This window comes from Schistocerca piceifrons, chromosome 6, assembly GCF_021461385.2.
Source record: "Schistocerca piceifrons isolate TAMUIC-IGC-003096 chromosome 6, iqSchPice1.1, whole genome shotgun sequence".
Lineage (NCBI taxonomy): Eukaryota > Metazoa > Arthropoda > Insecta > Orthoptera > Acrididae > Schistocerca > Schistocerca piceifrons.
The window spans coordinates 425,705,849-425,733,591 of NC_060143.1; the positions used below are offsets into that span (position 1 = coordinate 425,705,849).

Sequence of the window (27,743 nt, forward strand, 5' to 3'; positions counted from 1 at the left end):
ACGCTGCGCTTGATAATGGAAGGAAATCCGAAGAAAACCTGAGATACGTTCGTAGAGATAGGTCGACCTGGAAAAAGCATCCGATAACGTAAAATGCAGCAAGATATTCGAAATTCTGAGGAAACTAGGAGTACGCTGTAGGGTAAGACGGCTGATATATAAAAGGGAACAATAAGATGCAAGACCAAGAACGAAATGGGATAAGATAGGAATCCAATTTTCGCCCCTACTATTCAATCTATACATTCACGAAGCAATGCTAAAAATAAGAGAAAGGTTCAAGAGTGGAATTAAAATTCAGCGTGAGAGGATGATAAGATTCGCTGTGACATTGCTATCCCCAGTGAAGGTGAAGAATAATTACAGGATCTATTGAATGCAATCAATGGGGGCTACTCTGGGAAGAAGGTAGAACTGGCAGAGGCTGCAAGTAAGATGGGGCTGGACGTTTTAGCTATTAGTGACATTCGGGTAATGGGTGAGAAAGAAGAGGTAGTGGGAGAATACAAGGTCTACCTGACAGGAGACAAAGCAGGAATAGCACAATGGGGTGTAGGGCTTTACATCAGGAAAGAAATGGAACCCAGCGTAGTTGCAATAAGGTATGTAAACGAACGACTGATGTGGATAGATTTAACAGTGTCTAGCAAGAAAATTATGATTGTGTCAGTATATTCGCATTGTGAAGGGACAGATCAAGATAAGATGGATAGTTTTTATGAGGCACTCAGTGATGTAGTTGTTAGAGTAAAGGACAAGGACAGTGTTCTGCTCATGGGTGATTTTAACGCCAGGATTGGAAATCGAACAGAAGGGTATGAAAAGGTTATGGGTAAATTTGGAGAGGATATGGAGGGCAACAGGAACGGGAAACAACTCTTGGATTTCTGTGCCAGTATGGGCTTAGTAATCACAAACTCCTTTTCTAAACATAAGAACATTCACCGGTTTACTTGGGAAGGCAGAGGAACCAGATCTGTCATTGACTATATAATAACAGATCAGGAATTCAGGAAGGCTGTGAGGGACACACGTGTATTCAGGGGATTCTTTGATGACACTGATCATTATTTAATCTGCAGTGAAATTGGGATTGTGAGGCCGAAAGTGCAGGAGGTCAGGTCCATATGTAGGAGAATAAGAGTGGAGAAACTCCAGGATAAGGAAATCAGGCACAAGTACATAACAGCGATCTCAGAAAGGTACCAGTTAGTTGAATGTAGTCAATTACAGTCATTGGAAAAGGAATGGACAAGGTACAGGGACACAGTACTAGAAGTGGCTAAAGAATGTCTTGGAACAGTAGTGTGTAAAAGTAGGATGAAGCAAACAGCTTGGTGGAATGATACAGTCAAGGCAACCTGTAAAAGGAAATAGAAGGCGTATCAAAAATGGCTACATACCAGAACCCAGTTAGACAGAGAAAGTTATGTTGAAGAAAGAAACAAAGCCAAACAGATAATTGTAGCATCCAAGAAGAAATCGTGGGAAGACTTTGGAAACAGGTTGGAGACTATGGGTCAAGCTGCTGGAAAACCATTCTGGAGTGTAATTAGCAGTCTTCCAAAGGGAGGTAAGAAGGAAATGACAAGCATTTTGGACAGGTCAGGAAAACTGCTGGTGAATCCTCTGGATGCCTTGGGCAGATGGAGGGAATATTTTGAAGAGTTGCTCAATGTAGGTGAAAATGCGATCAGTAATGTTTCAGATTTCGAGGTAGAATGGGATAGGAATGATGATGGAAATAGGATCACATTTGAGGAAGTGGAAAAAATGGTCAATAGATTGCAGTGCAATAAAGCGGCTGGGGTGGATGAAATTAAGTCGGAACTCATCAAATACAGGGGAATGTCAGGTCTTAAATGGCTACACAGGATAATTGAAATGGCCTGGGAGTCGGGACAGGTTCCATCAGACTGGACAAAAGCAGTAATCACACCAATCTTTAAACATGGAAACAGAAAAGATTGTAACAACTACAGAGGTATCTCTTTAATCAGTGTTGTGGGTAAAATCTTCTCAGGTATTGTTGAAAGGAAAGTGCGAGTATTAGTTGAGGACCAATTGGATGAAAATCAGTGTGGGTTTAGGCCTCTTAGAGGTTATCAGGACCAGATCTTCAGCTTACGGCAAATAATGGAGAAGTGTTATGAGTGGAACAGGGAATTGTATCTATGCTTTATACACTCCTGGAAATTGAAATAAGAACACCGTGAATTCATTGTCCCAGGAAGGGGAAACTTTATTGACACATTCCTGGGGTCAGATACATCACATGATCACACTGACAGAACCACAGGCACATAGACACAGGAAACAGAGCATGCACAATGTCGGCACTAGTACAGTGTATATCCACCTTTCGCAGCAATGCAGGCCGCTGTTCTCCCATGGAGACGATCGTAGAGATGCTGGACGTAGTCCTGTGGAACGGCTTGCCATGCAGTTTCCACCTGGCGCCTCAGTTGGACCAGCGTTCGTGCTGGACGTGCAGACCGCGTGAGACGACGCTTCATCCAGTCCAAAACATGCTCAATGGGGGACAGATCCGGAGATCTTGCTGGCCAGGGTAGTTGACTTACACCTTCTAGAGCACGTTGGGTGGCACGGGATACATGCGGACGTGCACTGTCCTGTTGGAACAGCAAGTTCCCTTGCCGGTCTAGGAATGGTAGAACGATGGCTTCGATGACGGTTTGGATGTACTGTGCACTATTCAGTGCCCCCTCGACGATCACCAGTGGTGTACGGCCAGTGTTGGAGATCGCTCCCCACACCATGATGCCGGGTGTTGGCCCTGTGTGCCTCGGTCGTATGCAGTCCTGATTGTGGCGCTCACCTGCACGGCGCCAAACACGCATACGACCATCATTGGCACCAAGGCAGAAGCGACTCTCATCGCTGAAGACGACACGTCTCCATTCGTCCCTCCATTCACGCCTGTCGCGACACCTCTGGAGGCGGGCTGCTCGATGTTGGGGCGTGAGCGGAAGACGGCCTAACGGTGTGCGGGACCGTAGCCCAGCTTCATGGAGACAGTTGCGAATGGTCCTCGCCGATACCCCAGGAGCAACAGTGCCCCTAATTTGCTGGGAAGTGGCGGTGCGGTCCCCTACGGCACTGCGTAGGATCCTACGGTCTTGGCGTGCATCCGTGAGTCGCTGCGGTCCGGTCCCAGGTCGACGGGCACGTGCACCTTCCGCCGACCATTGGCGACAACATCGATGTACTGTGGAGACCTCACGCCCCACGTGTTGAGCAATTCGGCGGTACGTCCACCCGGCCTCCCGCATGCCCACTATACGCCCTCGCTCAAAGTCCGTCAACTGCACGTACGGTTCACGTCCACGCTGTCGCGGCATGCTACCAGTGTTAAAGACTGCGATGGAGCTCCGTATGCCACGGCAAACTGGCTGACACTGACGGCGGCGGTGCACAAATGCTGCGCAGCTAGCGCCATTCGACGGCTAACACCGCGGTTCCTGATGTGTCCGCTGTGCCGTGCGTGTGATCATTGCTTGTACAGCCCTCTCGCAGTGTCCGGAGCAAGTATGGTGGGTCTGACACACCGGTGTCAATGTGTTCTTTTTTCCATTTCCAGGAGTGTAGATCTTGAAAAGGCATATGACTGGGTTCCTAGGAGAAAGTTATTGTCTGTTCTACAAGATTATCGAATAGGAGGTAAACTTTTGCAAGCAATTAAAGGTCTTTACATGGATAGTCAGGCAGCAGTTAGAGTTGACGGTAAATTGAGTTCATGGTTCAGAGTAGTTTCAGGGGTAAGACAAGGCTGCAACCTGTCTCCACTCTTGTTCATATTATTTATGGATGATATGTTGAAAACAATAGACTGGCTGGGTGAGATTAAGATATGTGAACACAAAATAAGCAGTCTTACATATGCGGATGACTTAGTTGTGATGGCAGATTCGATTGAAAGTTTGCAAAGTAATATTTCAGAGCTAGATCAGAAATGTAAGGACTATGGTATGAAGATTAGCATCTCCAAAACGAAAGTAATGTCAGTGGGAAAGAAATATAAACGGATTGAGTGCCAAATAGGAGGAACAAAGTTAGAACAGGTGGACGGTTTCAAGTACTTAGGATGCATATTCTCACAGGATGGCAACATAGTGAAAGAACTGGAAGCGAGGTGTAGCAAAGCTAATGCAGTGAGCGCTCAGCTACGATCTACCCTCTTCTGCAAGAAGGAAGTCAGTACCAAGACTAAGTTATCTGTGCACCGTTCAATCTTTCGACCAACTTTGTTGTATGGGAGCGAAAGCTGGGTGGATTCAGGTTACCTTATCAACAAGGTTGAGGTTACGAATATGAAAGTAGCTAGGATGATTGCAGGTATTAGTAGATGGGAACAATGGCAGGAGGGTGTCCACAATGAGGAAATCAAAGAAAAACTGGGAATGAACTCTATAGATCTAGCAGTCAGGGCGAACAGGCTTAGATGGTGGGGTCATGTTACACGCATGGGAGAAGCAAGGTTACCCAAGAGACTCATGGATTCAGCAGTAGAGGGTAGGAGGAGTCGGGGCAGACCGAGGAGAAGGTACCTGTATTCGGCTAAGAATGATTTTGAAGTAATAGGTTTAACATCAGAAGAGGCACCAATGTTAGCACTGAATAGGGGATCATGGAGGAACTGTATAAGGGGGGGGGGGGGGGGGGGGCTATGATCCAGACTGAACGCTGAAAGGCATAATCAGTCTTAAATGATGATGATGATGATGATGATGATTGAATGCAATGAATAGTTTAATCAGTACCGAATACGAATAGAGTAAACTGTGATAAATTTAACTTCAAAATTGGTGATCACGATATAGGTGAAGTTAAGGAAGTTCGTTACCTTGGAAGCAAAGTAATCCATTATGGACGAAAAAGAAGTCTAGTGGTACTAAACATATGCCTTATTTTGAGGAACAAACATACATTTGGACCATAGCATTATACGGTAGTGAATAGTTGATTGTGGGAAAGCCGGAACAGAAGTGAACGGAACGTTTCGGGAAATGGTGCTGCAGAAGAATGTTGAAAATTCGATGGACTGATAAGTTAACGAATGAGGCGGTTCTCCGAATAATCGACGAGGAAAGGTACATATGGTAAACACCGACAAGAAGAACGTACAGGATGATAGGACATGTGCTAAGACTTCAGGCAGTAACTTACATGCAACTGTGCTACTAAAGGGAGTGTAAAGAGTAAATACTGCAGAGGAAGACAGAGATTGGAATACATACAACAAATAATGGGAGACATAAGTTGCAAATGCTACTCTGAGACGAAGATATTGGAACAGGAGAGGAACACGTGGCCGACCGCATCAAATTAGTCAGAATAACTACGATCCAAAATTACAAAAATTTACACGCATAAGACAATATCCCGACTCTCATTCTACCATACACTTTTACCCTGTCAGGACATCGCATCCTACAGTTTGTGTCTTTTTAGCAGAGCGATTTTCTTGTAGAAATTCAGCGGTACTATGGCATGGTATCCTTGTCAGCCTTGTGCTTTCGTATGTCACGAACTCTGTCAATACCAGTCGTATTTGGGAAGAAATAAGAGACTGAAAAATATAAGGTTTGACGACATGAATTAGTCTACAACTAATAAAGTCATACATTTCCTAACATTTGCAGTTGTTGCTTTATCTCAAAACTTCGTTTTCCTTTAGAAATCTTCAGGAGACAGAAGGTGTTGAAAAGTTTCTTTGAGTAAATGACGGATTTAGGGGTACAATACGACCCCCGACGTATTATTCTCCTAGGAACCTCTAATACAAGCTTAGGCTAATTACAACCTGCACAGGTGCATCTAACAAGTAAACAGTGATGTTTCCGACGCTCTATACCCAAATGTAGCAAGAAGAAAACCTAATACGTGGTAAAACTGAATTCACTCTGTGCCAGTCTGTTTACAGTAACTTACTGATATAGATACAGATACAGAAAAGCAGCTCACTTTTCCTCGGAATGCTTTGGGGATGCATCGTCATTATTATCACTAGGCGCGGATACGGCTGATCATTGGCGAACTGGCTGCATTTTTCCTGAGAAAATGATACTCGCCATGAAACGTTTAACTATGTGCAAGGGTATTATATTTACAGACACATAGTTCATTTGCTGATATTGTGCGTACAAATATGCAGTGTGAACCTGAACTCTACTGACAAAGTTTCGTAGTCATTTAGGGACATTTTCTGAGTATTTTGGTATAAGTTACCAGTCATCTCAGCTCATTATAAAGTATAATGTTTGAGCTCTGCAACTGTGCTTCCGCTGTTTTGCAATAGATGGCAGTAGCGTCACGTCGTGGTGCAGCTGGTAGGTCGTAAGTGCCATACAATAAGTATTTGCATTTGTAAACATAACGTCACCAAAATATTATTCGACTTGTGACTGCATCATAAAGTTATTCGGGATTGATTATCTCAAATCAAGACCCCAATTCTCGTCATTTGCGGGAAAAATAATAGTGATTTTGCAGTATGATAGTGCTTGACCCCATGTTGCAACATCAGTCAAAACATATTTGGAAACGTTGAGGTGGGAAGTCGTAACACACCCACCGTATTCTCCAGACATTGCTTCCTCTGACTACCACTTTTTCCGATCAATGTCACACAGCCTGGCTGACCAGCGCTTCCGGTCACGTGAAGAAGTCTAAGATTGGATCGATTCATGGATCTCCTCTAAAGACGCCCGGTTCTTCCACCACGGGATTCGTATGCCGCCAGAAAAATGGGAGAAAATAGTGGCCAGTGGCGGCCAGTACTTTCATTCGTAAAGTTTTTGACAACAAAGCCTCGAGTTCGAGAAAAAATGGCGGAAGCAAGGTTGTAGACCTAATAATTATGATTCATTAGTTCGTTGCCCCAATTCATTCAGAACAGTAAAAAAAAGTGTAATATGCATTCACCAAAACGCACAACAAAAAACACACAACCACCCTCATGTGGTGTAATGTGGTTGTCGTCGTAGTGAGGGTAGGAAATCAAATTAAATACAATAACTCTCTAAGTAGTCACCAGAGACCACAGGTCTTTTGTACCAAACTGTCCCCGAACAACGACTGAAATTTTGTCGATTAGTTCTGGTTCACCCTACAGACATGCTCTTTGGTAGAAACTGAGGCTCAATCTTCTAACTGGTATCCCAGGTTCACATTTAGCGGGAGTCAAAAGACACTTCACAAAAACTTTCGTTCCTTTGTGCAATCCTTTCCACCTGACTGATCCTCGTCTAATTATACTTTACTGATTCTCCTTTAATTTTTTTACTTTTCGTATTTTTTTCCCCTTTTGAAGATTGCTTAACTTTACTGCAGTGCTTTTTTAAGCAGACACATTTCATCGATAAAATACGCTAGTTTGCAGAATATATCCAAAAGGAGTGCCAATGTCGACTTCCAAAAGAGAACCGTCACAATAAATGCTGCCTTGCTAGAGACAGCGTAGTGGCTGCCCCGTTACTGGGTTCACCCACAAAAGAACCTGCAGCATGCTCGAATGTCGATCGTATCACTGGCTTCTCAGTTTTCGCCATAACCTAGTCCTCACTTCTCAACGATGCGATTTATCGCCAGAAACAATACGTGGTTCGGATTCCACGTTGAACTGTAAGTCTTCTTTCCCCGGTTGGATGACTGAGGTGGGTCAGAGACACGCAAGCCGTCGAAGTGGTGTCAAATAGACTTGCACCAGGCCACTGACCCACACAAAATTATTATTATTATTATTATTATTATTAACATAGTAAGGAAGTGATCATTAATCTTGGTTGGTGTAACTTCACTTCGTCGCCAAGCGATTTGGCTATTGCGATACCTGTACGTTGACAACAACCTACGAGATGACATTTATGTCCGTGAGAACAGTGAAACTGTATCAGGAGCCCATACACACAAATATCGTAACTACTGAAATACATGAGCCAGATACTTTATTCGACTCCGTGTGCAATAACCACTCACAGAAAGCAGGTGGCATCTCCAGTAGTGTAGCGCACACAAAGCGTATCGGGGATTGTCGGAAGAAAATGCAATCATTGTTGTAACGAGGAACGGAGCCATTTATCTGTTGTCCAAAAGACATGATCATTGGCTTTCGGACCAAGGGTAGAAGCATTTCCGGAATAGCTAAGTTCGTAAACTGTTCACCTGCCACAGTGGTTACAGTATTCCGTAAATGCCAAAATGGCGCCATCCAAATCTGGCGCCAAGGCAACTCTGCTGCACCACGGGCCACACAGTGCACTGAAGACTGACGATGGGCCTCCTCAGCCGACGACTCATGCATGTGCCAATGTTAACACCATGACATCGGCAACTACACTGAAATGGGCACGTGACCAACGACACTGGATATTGGCGCAGTGGCTGAGCGTTGCATGGTCTGATGAATCTCGATATCTTCTTCACCATGCCGATCGAAGGGCACGATTTCAAGGGAACAGCTCCTTGATATCTGTACTGTGGGATCAAAAAATCTGGGGCGGCTCCATTTTGCTGTAGGGAGCATTCACGTGGGCACCCATGGATCCAGTGAAGCTCGTGCAAGGCATCATGACTGCCAAGTTGTTCACCGGTTACAGAACAAATGCACCCCTTGTCGACGATTATGTTTCGCGACGGCAGTGGCATTTTTTCAGCATGATAATGCGCCATGTCACAAGTCCAGAAGTGTGATGGAGTGGTTTGAGGAACACTGTGGTGAATTCCAGTTGATGAGCTGGCCCCCCAAATCGCCAGATCTGAACCTCATTGAAAACATCTGGGATGTGATTGGACGTGGTGTCAGAACTCGTCACAGCCCCCCCCCCCAAATCCCCCAGAAATGTATGGGAATTAGTTGACTTGTGTGTCGGCCGCTGTGGCCGAGTGGATCTAGGCGCTTCAGTCCGGAACCGCACTGCTGTTACGGTCGCAGATTCGAATCCTGCCTCGGGCATGAACGTGTGTGATGTCCGTAGGTTAGTTAGGTTTAAGTAGTTCTAAGTTCTAGGGGACTGATGACCTCAGATGTTAAGTCCCATAGTGCTTGGAGCCATTTCAACCACTCTTTGAGTTGTGTGTGCAGATTTATTTTTTATTTATTTACCCGTCAAGTTCCGTAGGACCAAATTGAGGAGCAAATCTCCAAGGTCATGAACGTGTCAGTAAATGAAATTACAACACAGAAGTAATAACAGACAAAAATAAATGTTCATGAAGTCAGTCCATAAACGCTATCAGCAATAGAATAAGAATCAGCTTAATTTTTCAAGGAAGTCCTCGGCAGAATAGAAGGAGTGACCCATGAGAAAACTCTTCAGTTTCGATTTGAAAGCGCGTGGATTACTGCTAATATTTTTGAATTCGAGTGGCAGCTTATTGAAAATGGATGCAGCAGTATACTGCACACCTTTTTGCACGAGAGCTAAGGAAGTCCGATCTAAATGCAGGTTTGATTTCTGCCGAGTATTAACAGAGTGAAAGCTGCTTATTCTCGGGAATAAACTAATATTGGTAACAAGAAACGACAATAGAGAATATACATATTGAGAGGCCAATGTCAAAATACGCCTACTCGTGAACAGAGGTCGACAAGAGGTTCGTAAACTCACATCACTGATTGCCCGAACCGCCCGTTTCTGAGCCAAAAGTATCCTTTTCGTATGGGAAGAGTTACCCCAAAATATAATACCATACGACATAAGCGAATGAAAATAGTCAGCGTAGATTAATTTTCGTGTCGAATGATCACTGACTTCTGATACCGTTCGAATAGTAAAAATAGCAGTATTAAGTCTTTGGACAAAATCCTGAACGAGGGCTTTCCACGACAGCTTACTATCTATCTGACACCTAGAAATTTGAGCTGTTAAGTTTCACTATTCGTATGCCCATCATGTGAAATTAAAACGTCAGGTTTTGTTGAATTGTGTGTTGGAAACTGCAAAAACGGAGCGATGCAAGCTACGAAGCCTGTGATGCAAGCTCTCTCCAGCGACCTTCCAAGGCCTCATTGCTTCCATGCCACGTGTCATAGCTGTTATCCGTACCAAAGATGGACATGCCGGCTATTAGGGAGATGGTCATAATGTTCTGGTTGATCAGTGTAGACGACAGGCGTGAACGACGGCTGCGGAGTAGTGTATGGGCAAATAGACGTGTCACTGTTGAGCAAGTGACCGCACAGAAGAAGCAAGAGGCTACAACAGTGTCTCCTCAATCAATGTTTAGTAAACAGTGTTGCTTATGGGCCTCCGCAGCAGGCGACTGGTTCGTGTACCCATGATGACGGCTATTCATCAGAGGTGGCGGCCGGAATTTGCCCGGCAATACCGCAACTGAACGTCTCCTGAGAGGCCACAAGTGGTCAAATGGTTCTGAGCACTATGGGACTTAACATCTGAGGTCATCAGTCCCCTAGACTTAGAACTACTTAAACCTAACTAACCTAAGGACATCACACACATCCATGCCCGAGGCTGGATTCGAATCCGCGACCATAGCAGGAGCGCGGTTCCGGACTGAAGCGCCTAGAACCGCTCGGCCACCCTGAAGGGTGACAGGGGGCCTTTTCACATCAATCATGTTTTATGCTCCATCGGACAGTTAGTTGTTGGCGTATATGGCCTTACAACAATAGTGATAACGGTCCAGGCCGGAGGAGGGAGCGTCGTGATCTGGGGAATAATTTCGTGGCATTTCCTAGGTGATCTCGTCATTCTGGAAGGCATAATGGATCTACAGAAGTATTCATCTGTCGTTGGGAACCATGTCCACCCCTACGTGCAGTTTGTTTTTTCCTCAGAACGATGGGATCTACCAGTAGGGCAATGCAACATGTATCACAGATCACAGCCTACATGTGACGTGCGAAGAGTACCAGCACTCCCCTTGCCACTAATCTACTTGGCTTTACATCCAATCGAAAATCTGTGGGACCACCTTGATCGAGCTATTTGTGTCATAGATCTTCAACCGAGAAACTTAGCACATCTGACCGTGGCACTGGAGTTGACATGACTCTACGTCCCTGTCGGAACCTTAATGATTCTCTTCCTGTACGTCCGCGCTGCAAAAGGTGGTTATTCAGACTATTGACAGGTGGTCGCTTTAATGTGGCTGGACATTGTATTGTAATACTAGCATAGTATGGAAGTGAATCATGAATTCTCGGTGTTCTAACTTAACTTCGTCGCCAGTCGATGCTGCTACTGCGATACCTGTACATTCACAACAACCTATGAGGAGACACTTAAATGTCTGTGCGAATGTGCTAACAGCGTTGCTCCTCAGGCACACTTACACATAAATATTATAACTAAGGAAATAAATACAAATTTCCATGGCAGAAAAGTTGATTTATTCAGAAAATGGAACACTCAACTCTAATGTATCGTTGTAGAAATGCAACGATGAAAATAAATCGCAACACAAAGAAGGAGTTGTGCGACGTTAACGAAAGTTGGGAGGCGTGTTTTTACGTCTGAAAGATGATGTCTATTCAAATTTCACCCCAGTCGCATAAGAGTGGCGCTAGTATGCTAACATGAGGAATGACAACACATAGCTTTAAGCACACACTCTAACATTTGTGAGCGTTATTTATCTTTGAGGTTGGACGTGATGAGTTGATGTTAGTCAAGAATGCCTTTAAGTGGACAAAGACCCCACTATCGACATCTTACTGAGTTTGAATGGGGTCGTGTAATAGGGCTACGAGAAGCTGGTAGTTCCTTCTGCAGTATTGTAAATACACTTGGCAGGAATGTAGGCACTGTACATGACCGCTGTCAGCGGTGGTCACGAGAATGTTCGGTCACAAGGAGACCGGTGACCGGATGGTCACGTCGCACTACCGAGAAGGAAGACCATCGCGTCTGGCGTATGGCTCTGGTGCATCGCACTGCATATGCAGCAGCAATTTGAGCGACATCTGGCACCACAGAGACACACCGAACTGTTACAAATCGGTTACTTCAAAGACTGCTCCGAGCCATACGTCCTGAAGCGTGCATTCCATTGACTCCAACCACCGCTATTTGCGACTTCAGTGGTGTCAAGCGAGAGTTCACTGTAAGGCAGGGTCGATGTCTGTAGTGTTTTCTTATGAAAGCTGGTTTTACCTCCGGAACCAGTGACGTCCTTGTGTTTGTTAGATTGAGGCCAGGTAAGTGCCTGCAACCAACCTGTTTGCCTGCTCGACACACTCGGACTACGCCTGGAGTTATGGTCTGGGGTACGATTTCGTACGACAGCAGGAGCATTCTCTTGGTTATCCCAAGTACTCTAACTGCAAATTTGTACGTCAGTCAGGTGATTCGACCTGTTGTGCTGCGATTTTCATGAACAGATTTCCACGGGGTGTTTACCAACAAGATAACGCTGGCCCACATACCAGTGTTGTAGCCCAACATGCTCCACAGAATGCCAGCATGTTTCCTTTGTCTGCTCGATCGCCAGATCTTTCACCAATCTGTAAGATTTCTATAAAATATCGTCAAACTAAGAGAAAACAGACTACACTTGATACATGTTACAAACCGGACACAATGGGAAGAACCAGGCCCCTTTCCTTTTTTCTTTTATCACTCGTTTATTACATCAGAGAAATACACATTTATAGACAAAATTTAGCTACATGAAATATTGCTCCCAGTAAAGTTTAACATAAGCAGTGACAATACTTAGTTGTCTTAAGGGTTTCTGCTGGCAACAAATTTTAAGGAGACAATGTAAGGTTTATATGAATTTAGCTCAAACACGTAGCTAGTGATTGAATCACGACACAGACATTTCAACAATTTCGGTAACAAACAGCGTGAATTTGTACTCACAGTCACCAACTAATCAAAAGCCTTGCCATTGAATAACTAGTAGGCCATTTGGAACGAATTAGCAACACCCCGCAACTAGGGGAGTTAATACCAACAGTCTTTAAATGTCTTGCTCCCCATTAAATAAACAAACTTACAGTAATTAAATGAATAACAAATCAAACACACTACGCTCCACTCAAACTCTTCAGTGGAAGCCAAGCCAAAATAAAGATTCCATTAAGTGACTAGCACTAAAGTCACACGAAAGCTCATCTCTGTGTTCCGAGTCACACATGGAGCGAAGTTATACAAGACAAGATTTTGAAGGGAGCACATCAGTAAAACCGGTAGTGGGGCTAACTGGTGGCACTGAAAATTAAGGTACTAGACCGGAGTACAAGGTGGTATACAATGAGGTTGCCTTAGTGCTATACTGCGCTCCAAAATATTAATTCAAATGGCCAATTCAAAATTAAGCACACATAAACCTGCATTAATTAACCGGGAGTGACATCAGGTCGCCCGAAGGGATGACAACACTTAATTGAAAAGACAAATGCCGGAAGCGGCAGTAACATCAAACACCTTCTCCGAGTTTTAACCAGGAGTCACTTCCCGCTATACAAGTAAACATTTAACCATGCACAAGGAAGGAACCCCAAAGAGAAAATTCAAATAAAAACCCCAAAAGATTATAAAGGACAGGGAACCCTGACTACTTAAATTTAAAAGAATTAGCTCTCCCCAAGGCAGTGTAAACGCGAAGGCCACACTTAAGAGGCCACCAAAATTGGTTGCAAAAGGTCTTATACATTTGCTCCTTTTCTTAAAGAAACACAAGGCAGCTTAACTTCTGATGGCTTCTGCTGGACGTCCGGTATGGCTCGTGTAGGATACACCAGGCAGCAACCCAAGTTAGGTGGTCGCAAGGCACGGCGAGCAAAATCAGGAGAGCAGACAGGCAGGCAGCCAACACATATCCTCCATGCTGAACCGGCAGACAGCGTACAACCAACTCCACATATACATGGTTGCTTCCCACCTCGTACCTCGCGGCGTCTCAGCAGGTAGCCCGAGCAAAACGTCAACTGCCACTCGCCCCGCGAATGCGGAAAACAACAAGGCAAGCAAAGATAAGAAACATCGAAGGATCGATAATGGACAGCCAAGAGACTGGCGCGCGAGTAACGAGCGCCACGGCTTAACACTGATATCGGAAACTTTCTCCTCATGTTAAGTGAACTTAGGTATCGTATTCTATTGCTGAGCAAAATTAACTGTTGGTTGGCCCTGTGTTGTGCATGTGAACAGTATCGTGAAATAAGTCTTTAAGCTTCATAAAATGTAAAATTTTAACTAAAGAAAGTAAATCTAATTAAATGCAAAAGGAAACAAGTTGTGCGCTCAATGAAAACTATATAACTAAAACTCAGTACCGAAGCACATTATGAACGACGCATGATATGAAATGCAATGTTAGACTCCTAATATTCACAAAAATAGATTACTACTCTACTCGGAAGAAAATAACTGTTTGAAATTACCAACACTGTTCACTGAAAGTTAATGTACTTGCTAGCATGACACCTAACAATCCTGACTACACACTATTTGCACAAGAATGCAAGGTGAGATCTGCCCTGAAATAAAAGTGACTTGCCTCTTGTTCAGCATGCTGTTTTTGTTTCTGGAGTATTTACGTTCTCGAAAGTAAATACAGTCTGCAGATGCAGCAGCTAAAGATAAATAATATACGCAAACTGTCAGACACAATCGGCTGCCGCCTATGGCATAAGGTCCATGCACACACAATAAAAATTCAGAACTTTACAATGTATCATGAAGATGGGTTTTATTTTAAAGAAAATCGTTTTTGAGTAATCCAACTCTATTGATAAAAAGACTGCATAATATAAAAAGAATCTAACAATTACGAAAGTCTCTCGTTACTTAGAAACTATAAACATACCCTTAAAATTCCTTCAAAACCTTCTCCATCAATAAAATGAACAAGAAAGCATTGTATATCAGTTTTCATCTCCATAATAAAATATTCTAGATAACTTCTGCCTGATTCACAGAAAACAAATCTCATTCTCTGAAAAACTAAGCTACTCACCACTAGGCCTCGAATAAGAGAGGCCCATCGCTGAACAACTGACTGACAAGCAAGTCAATCACAGATAACAGTAGATACGAAGTCATGGGTCTTATTTACTTCTCATGCAGTGTGCTGATTTATCTTTGTGCCAGTACAGTAAGGGTGAATTACTTGCAATAGCAGAAAACGTATGAGAACCTTATAGATCGAGCACATATGGAACGTCACACAATGACGACTACAGCGTCATCCACAAACAGTATTAACAGTCCCTGTACTGACCGGCCAAGTGCAACAGGCACGGAATTCCATCCCACAAACTGACATCCGGCGCCCGTACAACACAATGCATGCACTTCTGTATACTTGCATTCAACATTATTAATGTACCACCATTTCACATTTTCAATGACTTACCTCCCGCTTACGTTAACCTGTGATCTTCCAATATTAACCACTTGACTACGTTACCTAGATAAGTACATTCCCGAAAGTTCTACGCTCTATATTAGTTATTTTTTGGTGATGGGATTTTTCTTTCATCAGTGTATTTCTAGCCTGTGTCAGTGTCTCTTTCACAGACTAAAGTCGAGTTGATGAAAACGACTGTCTTCTTGTCATCATGGACACTGCTCTGCGACGATGTCTTGTGTTGTGTCTGAGCTGCTGATTTCATGAAGGAGTCATCGTCAACGAGCGTGGCGATTCCTTTGGTGCACCGGTCGATGCTTTTCGGCAGATCCGCTGCGAGACAACAGCTGAGATCGTTGGAAATGGAACTGCCTCTTAAACTGCGAAATGTGGCTTGTATACTGGATTACGCAGTGATGTGAACTGCGCATACTCGTTCCACGTGACTGCTGAAGTGCAACAAGATTCTTGTTATGGCGGCAACTTCTGTTGTAGGCTTCTGGAATTACTAGCTCTCTCACTCTGCCTTTGAGGTAGGCTGACCCGCGCAACATGCGATGGTAGAGGGAATCTAGCTTGCAGTGAGTTGCGATCTCGCGACTCGTGGTCTCGACAGTGAGAAAACCAGAAACGAAGAGAATTGCAGTCTCTGAGATGTGGTGCTGCAGAAAGAAGTTGAAAATTAGGTGGACTCATAAGACACAAGGTGAACAGATTCTCTGTAGAATAGGCGAAGATGGAATCACGTGGAAATCTTTGACCTTAAGAAGGTACAAGAAGGCAGGACATGTGTTAAGATTCAAGGAATATCTTCCGTAGTAGTTGAGGAGAGTTGGAGGATAAAAACTGTAGGGAAAGACAGAGATTGATCCAGTAAATACTTGAAGACATTGGATGCAAGTGCTATTCTCAAATAAAGAACACATGAGAGAAAATCGGGGCTGATAAGATGACTGATCATCAAGACAAGAGTTCCAAGCAAAATATTTCAAATAAAGTACAAAGTGTGACAGTACAGAGTTAAAAAGATGCCTCCAAGTGTACGACACAGAAGACGCTAACATTTGGGGTGATTCAACTTGTTCTACAAAGAATGAGCAATTTTGTGCTGTTAGTATCCTACACAGTCTGGAAGAAGACGTCTCTTGTAATCTTCCCAACACTTTTCCGCAGACAAGGTATCAAAGAAACTTCCCGGCAGATAAAAACTGTGTACCGAACGGAGAGTCGAAATCGGGACGTTTGCCTTTCGCTGGACCTTGCCATACCAGCTGAACTACCTTGGCAAGACTCAAGTAAAGCTGTGATGACGGATCGTTAATCGTGCTTGGATAGCTCAGTTGGTAGAGCACATGCCCACGAAAGGCAATGGTTGCGAGTGTCGGTCCGGCACACAGTTTTAATCTGCCAGGAAGTTTCTTATCAGCGCATAATCTGCTGCAGACTGAAAAATGTATTCTGGAAGGTGTCATAGAAACCATGTCGTTATGCTTTCGCTACGTGTTTTATCTGACATTTAAAGAGACAAACATTCTGAAGCCTTTCTACTTGCTCATCGTTAATGAAAGAGAAAATAACGGGCACATACAACGTAGAGAAAGAGTTCCACGTATTATTTATTTTGAATTACTCGCTATTAGGTTCTCTTTTTTACATGAACGTATACTGATTTAATACCTTTGAGCCATAATTACTGCGTTCATTCATTTCTGTAGTGAGTATGTTATATTGTAAACAAGTATTTGTAGTTACAAAAATAGTCTTCATTCTCACTAAAAATTTGTTATACTTGCACTCAGTTAGTCAGTTGAATTTGAAGTGGTTTTACTATTTGACATATATGACTAATAACAAGTTTAGATCTAAAAATAAAGTTCCTGGAACGTGACTGTTTGAGTTGCTTTTACATAGTGTATATTATCAAGTCGAAAATAATCTCGCAAGTGTTAGTGGTGCTACGTCTCTTTCTCTTGCCTCCGATATGCATCCTGTGAACACAGCTAAATTCATCCGATATTATAGTGGAGATATTTTTGAATTATTAGTAGTCTTGTGTAGAAAATAATGCAAAAAAGCAAATTTTAAATGCGATTGTAGCTTTTAGCTAATCGTTCGTCTTTTCGTAGACATTCTTTGGGGGAAAAAAATATGTGAATGTTCATGGAATATCGACCGTAACGCTTACTTCGGCATTACTAACCATGCGTCCAACTCACGTTCTGACACTTTCCGATCCTTTTCCGGCACGCCGCTCTCAGCATCCGTGTTATATGGAACAACAACCGATTTTGGTAGACCTTCACGAATTAAAAGAGGACTTCAAAAAGTAAGTTATTCATTAACATGGCAGGTCAAGTAGCTTTTGTTGAATGGTGCACTACATTTCCAAGCGACTCAGATAGGTGACACTATTTTTCAACAGACATTTGCTACCGAGTTTTTGTAAACAACTATCGGAGCGTTCTACCAATCGTTCAGCTCCTCAACGATAGAAACCCGCTCCTTTGTCATGGAGCCACTCTACAACCGCTCTTCCCCTCTCCCCTCCCCCCCCCCCCCCAACATATGTTCTTTTAGCTTGCCGACAAGATAGAAATCGCAAGGTGCAGGTGCAAGTCCTGGACTTCGCGGTCTGCATCAGTCGTATCTGTGCAACCCATAGTGGTTAGGGAGAGAGATAATGTGAATTGTAAGTCCAGAAACGCACGCAGCTTGGATTCGTGCGGGCTACAAAAGGTTGTGGCAGTTCTGGAACATTGATTAAAGATTAATTCCTTCGAGTTGTGGTGTACTGCTTGTTATTTACCTCGACTCCTCAACGAGGTACGACAACGCCGACGTGGTTGCGTCAACTATTCTCTCATCGTGTTGACTTCGTCCCCGAAAAGGTCCGTTTAAAAATGCAAGCCTTCGTCGCATCGGGATGTGGAGACTAGGGCATAGCACGATAGCAGAATGTAAACTAGCGACTTCTGCATATTATAACTTTTAATTAACACAATACTGGGAGCTACAGGCAGAGAGTTCGGCGACAAAAAAGAATTGAGGTACAGTCGTGCTCAAAAGTATCCGAACGACCTGAATTGCATTTCGCCTGCTTCGAATGCAACCCACGTAGCGCAGCTGTCTAGCAGGTCCTCTAATCGCCCCTCGGTACAGTCGTTTGACTATTGAAAATGGTTCCAACAAGTCACCACTAGAAAACACTGCTCTGTATCGCAATAACTCAAGATGCAAAGTAATACCAAGGTACTAAAAATATCAGGGAACATCTCTTCACAGATAAGACGGTTCTTCAGGCTTGTAAGTTCACATTTATTACAATAAATGACATACACGAAATGTTACCACTCTCATTATTACGTCAGATAGGTAATTCACGTAGTAAGTTCGTCGTATTCATGATTTCCTCTTCAAAATAACATACCTTACTTATTATTTAACACAAAATGACATTAAAAATTTGACTTATTCATGAGCAGCTAGTTGACAATATGTGTCAACTTCAAATGACACGACGAACCGTCTCGTTCTGCCTATGGATTCAAACCCAGGTCATGCAGACTAAGCAAAGGCTTCGTGACTGACGGAAACTAACAGTCATTCCTGACTAGGCATACAGAGAGTAATATACCTCGATTTTAGACAGTATCAGTTAGCAAAAAATTCAAATGGCTCTGAGCACTATGCGACTCAACTTCTGAGGTCATCAGTCGCCTAGAACTTAGAACTAATTAAACCTAACTAACCTAAGGACATCACACACATCCATGCCCGAGGCAGGATTCGAACCTGCGACCGTAGCGGTCACGCGGTTCCAGACTGAAGCGCCTTTAACAGCACGGCCACACCGGCCGGCTCAGTTAGCAAATTTCAATTGTAAACTACATAACGTAAACATTGTTAACGGACGCGAATTCCTACCCAGCATCTATTTTCCTTGTTAACGAACTACGAGAGATGTTAAATATTGTTTCTTCACAAGTAACTTACTTGAAATGCCGTGAGGTAAAGTTTTGTGGTGGACAGGGATTCGAACCCAGAATCTAATTGGATTGTCATCGAAGCACAATCAACTGTGACATATCGGATTTTCTCGGCAGTAGCTAGACGTTTTAACTGAAATGACGAGACGAAACAATAATTTTTTCTTTCCCAGGACTCCAACCTGGCACATATCGCTGTTATATTCTAGAGAAAACGAACGTTAAAAATGGGTTTGTTACACCAGCAGCGGCATGCGAGCATGTTTGAACTAGAAATAATATGACGAAGACTTCAGTGCTGACTGGGAATCGAACACCACACATATCGTTGTTGACTGCACACAAAGAGACGTCAGCTACCGAATTTTTCCTCCACCAGCAGCTCGGAATAACATCCTTGAATTTACAATGATTTCGCAAACAGTTCTGTGTCTCACTGGGACTCAAAAACGTCAAATAAAGTTAGTGCTGACAACGAATGAAAATACATTAAAAACCAAAATTATTACCCACCAGCAGATAGGTGTTCTCATGCTAGAGCTTGATAATACATAATGAAAGCTTCAGTGCCAGGCCAGGATTCGAATCCTTTCACGCGCAATATGTGGAGATGTTGAGGAATCTGCAGTTTTGAACAAACAATAAATTGCAGTCGAGCTGTATTGTCACGAAGGGATCAAATTCCGCGTTAAGGGCGGTCTGGGTTGCATTCCCAGATCAGAACCGATCTTATTGACATACAGAAGCTCTAATAAAAGATGGAATAAGTGTCCTGTGACCCTACATTGCGTTTGTTTCGTCACTATAAATAAATAACTAGTATAAGAAATGTTACCGGTGATAGAGTTTCTACATGTCGCCACTCCAGACTTTATTGTGGCTCAACCTAACGTCTACTTGGTGGAGAAGGAGTACCATTTTTAATGTGAATTTCAGACCACAATGCCATTATATCTTCTTCACCTGGTGTAGCCAGAATAGAATGGAATCTCTGTCTCCCTATCAAAAATCACTGACAGAAGTTGGAATCCAACCCAGACCATAGATATATGAACCTAGCATCACTCCAAGAGACCACCAAATTCTCTGCTGTATCACTCATTATTCTATCATAACAATGTTGCGCCACACTGGATGAGAATTCTGACACACAGACTCCCTGTAATGGTTTGCAGCATGTTCAGTACATTCATTTACTTGGTTGACCGAATCACCATGAACTAGCTGCCTCGGCTACCCAGTGCATACATTCGACTCTTTTGTAATCACCGAAATAAAATCACGTAACTGACACCTACACAGAACTGCCAACAGTGTAGGATGCAGAAATTTAAACAGGAAGTGTTCCTTTCGACTTGAGCTACTCTATTGCGCTACCTGTTTGTTAATAACGTCGTGCAATGCAAAAGAAAAGTTGTAACTGTCTGTCTCTCAGAAGTCTAGATCCGGCCATATGCATTATCTCACAGCACTGTGCAATGCGCAAGTTCTGGAGGAATTGTTGTTGAGTTCTGGAGGTGTTGTAGCTACGCGTCAGCTAGTAGCCTAACGGAAAGCGACGCGCACTGTTGAGAATACGTCGCGAGTTTGGGTACATTCACTACTACATTTTTTAAAACACCATCCTGCTGTCTACTGAAGTTATCGATCTAATGGAACTTTGAACGTAATTCCCTTCACTTCTCAACCCAAAATAGTCGCATGTGGAAAAAGCGCTAACTTCTGCGACATTTTGTTAATAGATGGCCAGGCAGCAGATACATCTCGAAACTTTTGTATTATGTATGGGGAGAGTGCATCGTGCCAAAATACGTCGGAAAACTATTTTCTACATTAGCTGCCGTGTGGAAGTGTCATTTTATTCTTCATAAAACCTTGTTTGACAACTTTAACTCAGTACACGTTTTCTACATGCACGTAATCAATAAACTGTATGTGCATTCTTAGACTGTTACAGATAACATCAGAGAATTCGCATATATCGTTGATAATTAATTTCTCTCTCATGTTAACTAATGTTTTAACAACACTAAAAGAAACCTTCCGGAAACTACCCACGATAACCTTACGACGAAAATCTGTTTCAATAAAACTGAGTATGTGTACACAAGCGTGCCTCTATTGGCACGAATTAGTAAAATACTAATCATTTAGATTTCGATTGAGTCTGTGTTTGATTGGTATGCTGTGTCATACTCAAGTGGTATGCAAATGTGGCATTTCATAAATAAAGTTATGTATTCCTGTTGTCGTTGTTGTTGTCTTCAGTCCTGAGACTGGTTTGATGCAGCTCTCCATGCTACTCTATCCTGTGCAAGCTTCTTCATCTCCCCGTACTTACTGCAACCTACATCCTGAATCTGCTTAGTGTATTCATCTCTTGGTCTCCCTCTACGATTTTTACCCTCCACGCTCCCCCCAATGCTGAATTTGTGATCCCTTGATGCCTCAGAACATGTCCTACCAACCGGTCCCTTCTTCTTGTCAAGTTGTGCCACAAACTCCTCTTTTCCCCAATTCTATTCAGTACCTCCTCATTAGTTATGTGATCTACCCATCTAACCTTCAGCATTCTTCTGTAGCACCACATTTCGTAAGATTCTATTCTCTTCTTGTCCAAACTATTTATCGTCCATGTTTCACTTCCGTACATGGCTACACTCCATACAAATACTTTCAGAAACGACTTCCTGACACTTAAATCAATACTCGATGTTAACAAATTTCTCTTCTTCAGAAACGCTTTCCTTGCCATTGCCAGTCTACATTTTATACCCTCTCTACTTCGACCATCGTCAGTTATTTTGCTCCCCAAATAGCAAAACTCCTTTACTACTTTAAGTGTCTCATTTCCTAATCTAATTCCCTCAGCATCACCCGACTTAATTCTACTACATTCCATTATCCTCGTTTTGCTTCTGTTGATGTTCATCTTATATCCTCCTTTCAAGACAGTGTCCATTCCGTTCAACAGCTCTTCCAAGTCCTTTGCTGTCTCTGACAGAATTACAATGTCATCAGCGAACCTCAACGTTTTTATTTCTTCTCCATGGATTTTAATACCTACTCCAAATTGTTCTTTTGTTTCCTTTACTGCTTGCTCAATATACAGATTGAATAACATCGGGAACAGGCTACAACCCTGTCTCACTCCCTTCCCAACCGCTGCTTCCCTTTCATGCCCCTCGACTCTTATAACTGCCATCTGGTTTCTGTACAATTTGTAAATAGCCTTGTGCTCCCTGTATTTTACCCCTGCCACCTTTAGAATTTGAAAGAGAGTATTCCAGTCAACATTGTCAAAAGCTTTCTCTAAGTCTACAAATGCTAGAAATGTAGGTTTGCCTTTCCTTAATCTATTTTCTAAGATAAGTCGTAGAGTCAGTATTGTCTCACGTGTTCCAACATTTCTGCGGAATCCAAACTGATCTTCCCCGAGGTTGGCTTCTACTAGTTTTTCCATTCGTCTGTAAAGAATTTGTGTTAGTATTTTGCATCTGTGACTTATTAAACAGATAGTTCGGTAATTTTCACATCTGTCAACACCTGCTTTCTTTGGGATTGGAATTATTATATTCTTCTTGAAGTCTGAGGGTATTTCGCCTGTCTCATACATCTTGCTCACCAGATGGTAGAGTTTTGTCAGGACTGGCTCTCCCAAGGCCGATTCCTAGAAATCCAAAATTTCTTTGTCAGCTGTGGAAAGAGGCGTTACCTTTTGTGCAGCATTGTAAGTTTTTCACCATTGCACTATGAGCCGAAAGTATTTTCTTACCATTTCCTTATCGATGTGTGATCTGACTCCTTGTAGCTCTTTCACACAAGGGATAAAAACGTAACAGTCACCAAGACTGGAACCGCAAACCATAACAGACGCTTTCTCTCAGGTTAGCACGTTTCCACAGAGCTAGGGAAGAAGCATGCATCTACGTCTCCTCTTACGAGATCAGTAGTGGCTAGAACTCGTAAACCGCTATTTAAAGGACGAGATTAGATGATATTTTCAAGTGCAACGACTTTCTTGTGCTGAAAACCGTAAAGTTAAATCTTTTGTTACAGCTCAAGCATTAATAATAACTCAGATTATTCAATGTAAATGACAGGAAAAATCAAGTGAACTTCGAGGCTTAATTCCGTGCACACCAGGAAGTAACTCATCGATCACAGAGTTGCCAAATATACCTTGCCTTGTTGCCAAATCTCAGTTACATTACCAGCAGGAAGAAGACGAACCGATGTGTTCCTACAGCGGGCTGGGAAGTGACCATAGCTGGCGTCTCAAAGACGCGGCTGCTACGGCCTGAAATACGTAATCCGTCTGATTCATATGTCTGTAAATGGGTTTAGGGACTGGAGTGTAGTCACTAATAATACTCAGAACTGACTGCAAACTAAGCTTCATAAATCAGTAACTCTCATAGTTGTTTTTATATATCTTTCGTAAGTGTACTCAAAACTAAGAAAATCATTGACGAACGTTTTCGTGTCTCACCGATGGTCGAGCAGAACAAACAAATAAAAATAAAAAAAGACTGTGTGTGTGTGTGTGTGTGTGTGTGTGTGTGTGTGTGTGAGAGAGAGAGAGTGTGAGAGAGAGAGAGAGAGAGAGAGAGAGAGAGAGAGAGAGAGAGAGGGGGGGTGGGGGGGGGGGGGGGGGGGGGGGGGGGGGGGGGGGGGGGGGGGGAAGAGAGAGAGAGTGTGAGGGAGAGAGAGATAAAAATAAAAAAGAATGAGAGAGAGCGAGGGTAAAAAATTGTTGCAAAGACACTGAATCACGGTATGTAAAGAAATCTTTCATTAAAATGACACGTTCTACTCATTACGAAATGTCGTATTTATGATCTGTGGAACAAGTATTTATCTTATCTATTCTAATCATATCATATTGCTGACTAGTCATGAAGAGGCACGAATTAGAAATTTTCGTCAATATCAGTAACCAAATCTAAACTTGAAAAAAAAAGGACGGCAGTTTTTGTAATAAACCGGGACTACTTTAAAGACCCTTTTGTCCCTGTTAACTAACCACGAAAGATGTGTGATATACCTCCATTCAGAAGGGACAAAGTCCTCATGCATTTGAAGATGAAGCGTATGATGTTAAGTTATGTGACGGAGATACGAACCTAGCACGCAAACGGATTGTTAACTAAGTAAAATCAAATGTTCCGTATCGGTTTTTCTTACAAGCTGCTAGATGTTTGAATCTAAAATAAGGATACCAATTTTTGTGCCTGAACGACAATCGAACCGTACACCTACCGTCCATCTTTATCATCCACGAACATAGCTTAAGTAACATTTGCTTACTCACCAACAGTAAGATGTGTGCTTGTTTGACCAGAAATAACGACACCTATTGCGATTGTTGGCAACACATGAACAGACATTAAAAATGCACGTTAATTTTCACTAGCAGATTGGTATGCACGTGATAGGGCTTGAAATGAAATAATGAATATTTTTGTACTGGATCGGGATTCGGACCCAGATACTTACCTTTGGAGGAGACCTAGAGAAGATCGCAGTCTTGGGAAAAGGAAAGAAATGATTGAACTATACTGTTCCGAGAGATTCAGATTCTCGAAAGATGAGATACGAATTCGAATCACAGTCCAGCACCAAATTTTTCAACGTCTCTAGTACAATCAAGTACAAGAAAAATAAGAGCCCCGTTCCTTTAAATCAAATAAAATAAAATTTTCTAATGTAAGTAAATTTACTGGAGACAGTATTTCTGTTTACCATGACTCCCACCTATGTCATTTCCCAACGTAAACCGGCTCTGCCCGGTTGTTAATGAAGGAACGTGATGTTTAATGCGGATTCTGTATTAAAACGTCTTTCTCTTGAGGTTACCAGAGGTAAAGTAAATCTGTTTGTGCCTCTTAAAAGTAAATGCCTGAACCCACGCATTGCACCTGTGATAGTTCGTTCCACCAGACCATTGTGGCCACATTTCCCAGCCCCAGGAGTGTGCTGTAACTGATGATGTGATTAGCTTACAAAATTAGTCACGGTGGAAAAAATGCGAGTCTGTTAAATGGTTAAGTAGAAGCAATCATCTGACGTGGAGATTATGCTATTCTCATGTCAGCGCGGATCACGTACTCTCTTCTGACAATGAGCCACTCTTTCTTGCGCAATGGTCTTAGCATGGGACGACATGCGTAACTTACTTTTTGAAATGCCTTGGTATATCGCTGACTGAAACACGACCACAACGAAATTCTGTGAACCAGTTGTAAACAGTCTTCTTGGACGGTGAAATGTTCAAATGTGTGTGAATTCCGTAATGTTTGAATACTCCATTAGTAGTGTAGCGCTTGACACAGTCACGTCGATTAAATATTTGGGTGTAACATTCTAGAGCGATGTGAAGTGGGACAGGCATGTAATGGCAGTTATGGGGAAGGCGGATAGTCGTCTTCGCTTCATTGGTAGAATTTTGGGAAGATGTGGTTCATCTATAAAGGAGACCGCTTATAAAACACTAATACGACCTATTCTTGAGTACTGCTCGAGCGTTTGGGATCCCTATCAGGTCGGATTGAGGGAGGACACAGAAGCAATTCAGAGGCGGGCTGCTAGATTTGTCATCGGTAGGTTTGATCATCACGCGAGTGTTACGGAAATGCTTCAGGAACTCGGTTGGGAGTCTCTGGAGGAAAGGAGGCGTTCTTTTCGTGAATCGCTACTGAGGAAATTTAGAGAACCAGCATTTGAGACTGACAGCAGTACAATTTTACTGCCGCCAACTTATTTCACGGAAAGACCACAAAGATGAGATAAGAGAGATTAGGGCTCGTACAGAGGCATATAGGCAGTCGTTTTTCCCTCGTTCTGTTTGGGAGTGGAACAGGGAGAGAAGATGCTAGTTGTGGTACGAGGTACCCTCCGCCACGCACCGTATGGTGGATTGCGGAGTATGTATGTAGATGTACAATTCCTAAGGGACCAAAGTGCTGAGGTCCCTAGACTTACACACTACTTGAAGTAACTTAACGCTAAGGACAAGACACACACCTATGCCCGAGGGAGGACTCGAACCTCCGGCTGGAGGGGCCGCACGATTCGTGACGTGGCGCCTCTAACCACGCGGCCACTCCGCGCGGCTTCTTCGACGTGATTCATTACCAAAAGTAGAATGAATGGATTCGAAGCAATCTGGGTGAATTAGACTTTTAAAAATCATTAAATAATCGACAAATGAATTACTTCTTGTGAACTTTCCATTTTTTCAAGACTTGTCCCATTAAACGCCAACTTTACCAAACTACTCGGTCACTGTCTGACCTTTTATTATTTGAACTATAGCAAATTACCTTTTCAAAGGCAACAGTAATGTCATTCCTCAAGCCTCAATCTAGCAATCGTTTCTAAAAATTCAAAAGGCGACCACTGTTTCAACTCACGACGAATTGTACAACGCACAAATTATAGGTGTGATAGCAGCGCACGACTATTTGCACAGCGAACGTTATGCTGCTGCTGCGATGGCAACGGACGGCTCTTTTGTACGGTGTCCTCTGTGTTACAGGTGAAAGCCGTGGACGGCGACGTGGGCCGCCCTCAGGACGTGGTGTACTCCATATCAGGGCCGGGCGTTGCCCCAGAAGGGTCCGGCAGTGAGGGGTACTTCCGCGTTGATCCCACCACGGGAGACGTCTTTGTACTCAAGGTAGGTCACTAATAGAGGCTCTTCTCAAACGAACAGATGTACTGAGGAGTTTAGATGATCAAAATTATGCAAAATTCAGGACACACCTCCGATTGAGATACACTCCTGGAAATGGAAAAAAGAACACATTGACACCGGTGTGTCAGACCCACCATACTTGCTCCGGACACTGCGAGAGGGCTGTACAAGCAATGATCACACGCACGGCACAGCGGACACACCAGGAACCGCGGTGTTGGCCATCGAATGACGCTAGCTGCGCAGCATTTGTGCACCGCCGCCGTCAGTGTCAGCCAGTTTGCCGTGGCATACGGAGCTCCATCGCAGTTTTAACACTGGTAGCATGCCGCGACAGTGTGGACGTGAACCATATGTGCAGTTGATGGACTTTGAGCGAGGGCGTATAGTGGGCATGCGGGAGGCCGGGTGGACGTACCGCCGAATTGCTCAACACGTGGGGCGTGAGGTCTCCACAGTACATCGATGTTGTCGCCAGTGGTCGGCGGAAGGTGCACGTGCCCATCGACCTGGGACCGGACCGCAGCGGCGCACGGATGCACGCCAAGACCGTAGGATCCTACGCAGTGCCGTAGGGGACCGCACCGCCACTTCCCAGCAAATTAGGGACACAGTTGCTCCTGGGGTACCGGCGAGGACCATTCGCAACCGTCTCCATGAAGCTGGGCTACGGTCCCGCACACCGTTAGGCCGTCTTCCGCTCATGCCCCAAC

The 27,743-nt window shown here is 43.4% G+C and overlaps 1 protein-coding gene across 1 annotated transcript in view; it reads left to right on the forward strand.

Annotated features, from left to right (window-relative positions):
* Positions 1–27,743, forward strand: part of LOC124803361 (neural-cadherin-like) — a 333,705-nt gene that overhangs the window by 87,749 nt on the left and 218,213 nt on the right. Inside the window, 2 exon segments of the mRNA XM_047264547.1 lie at positions 24,855–24,872; positions 26,863–27,012. Coding sequence (XP_047120503.1) covers positions 24,855–24,872; positions 26,863–27,012 — 168 coding nt within the window.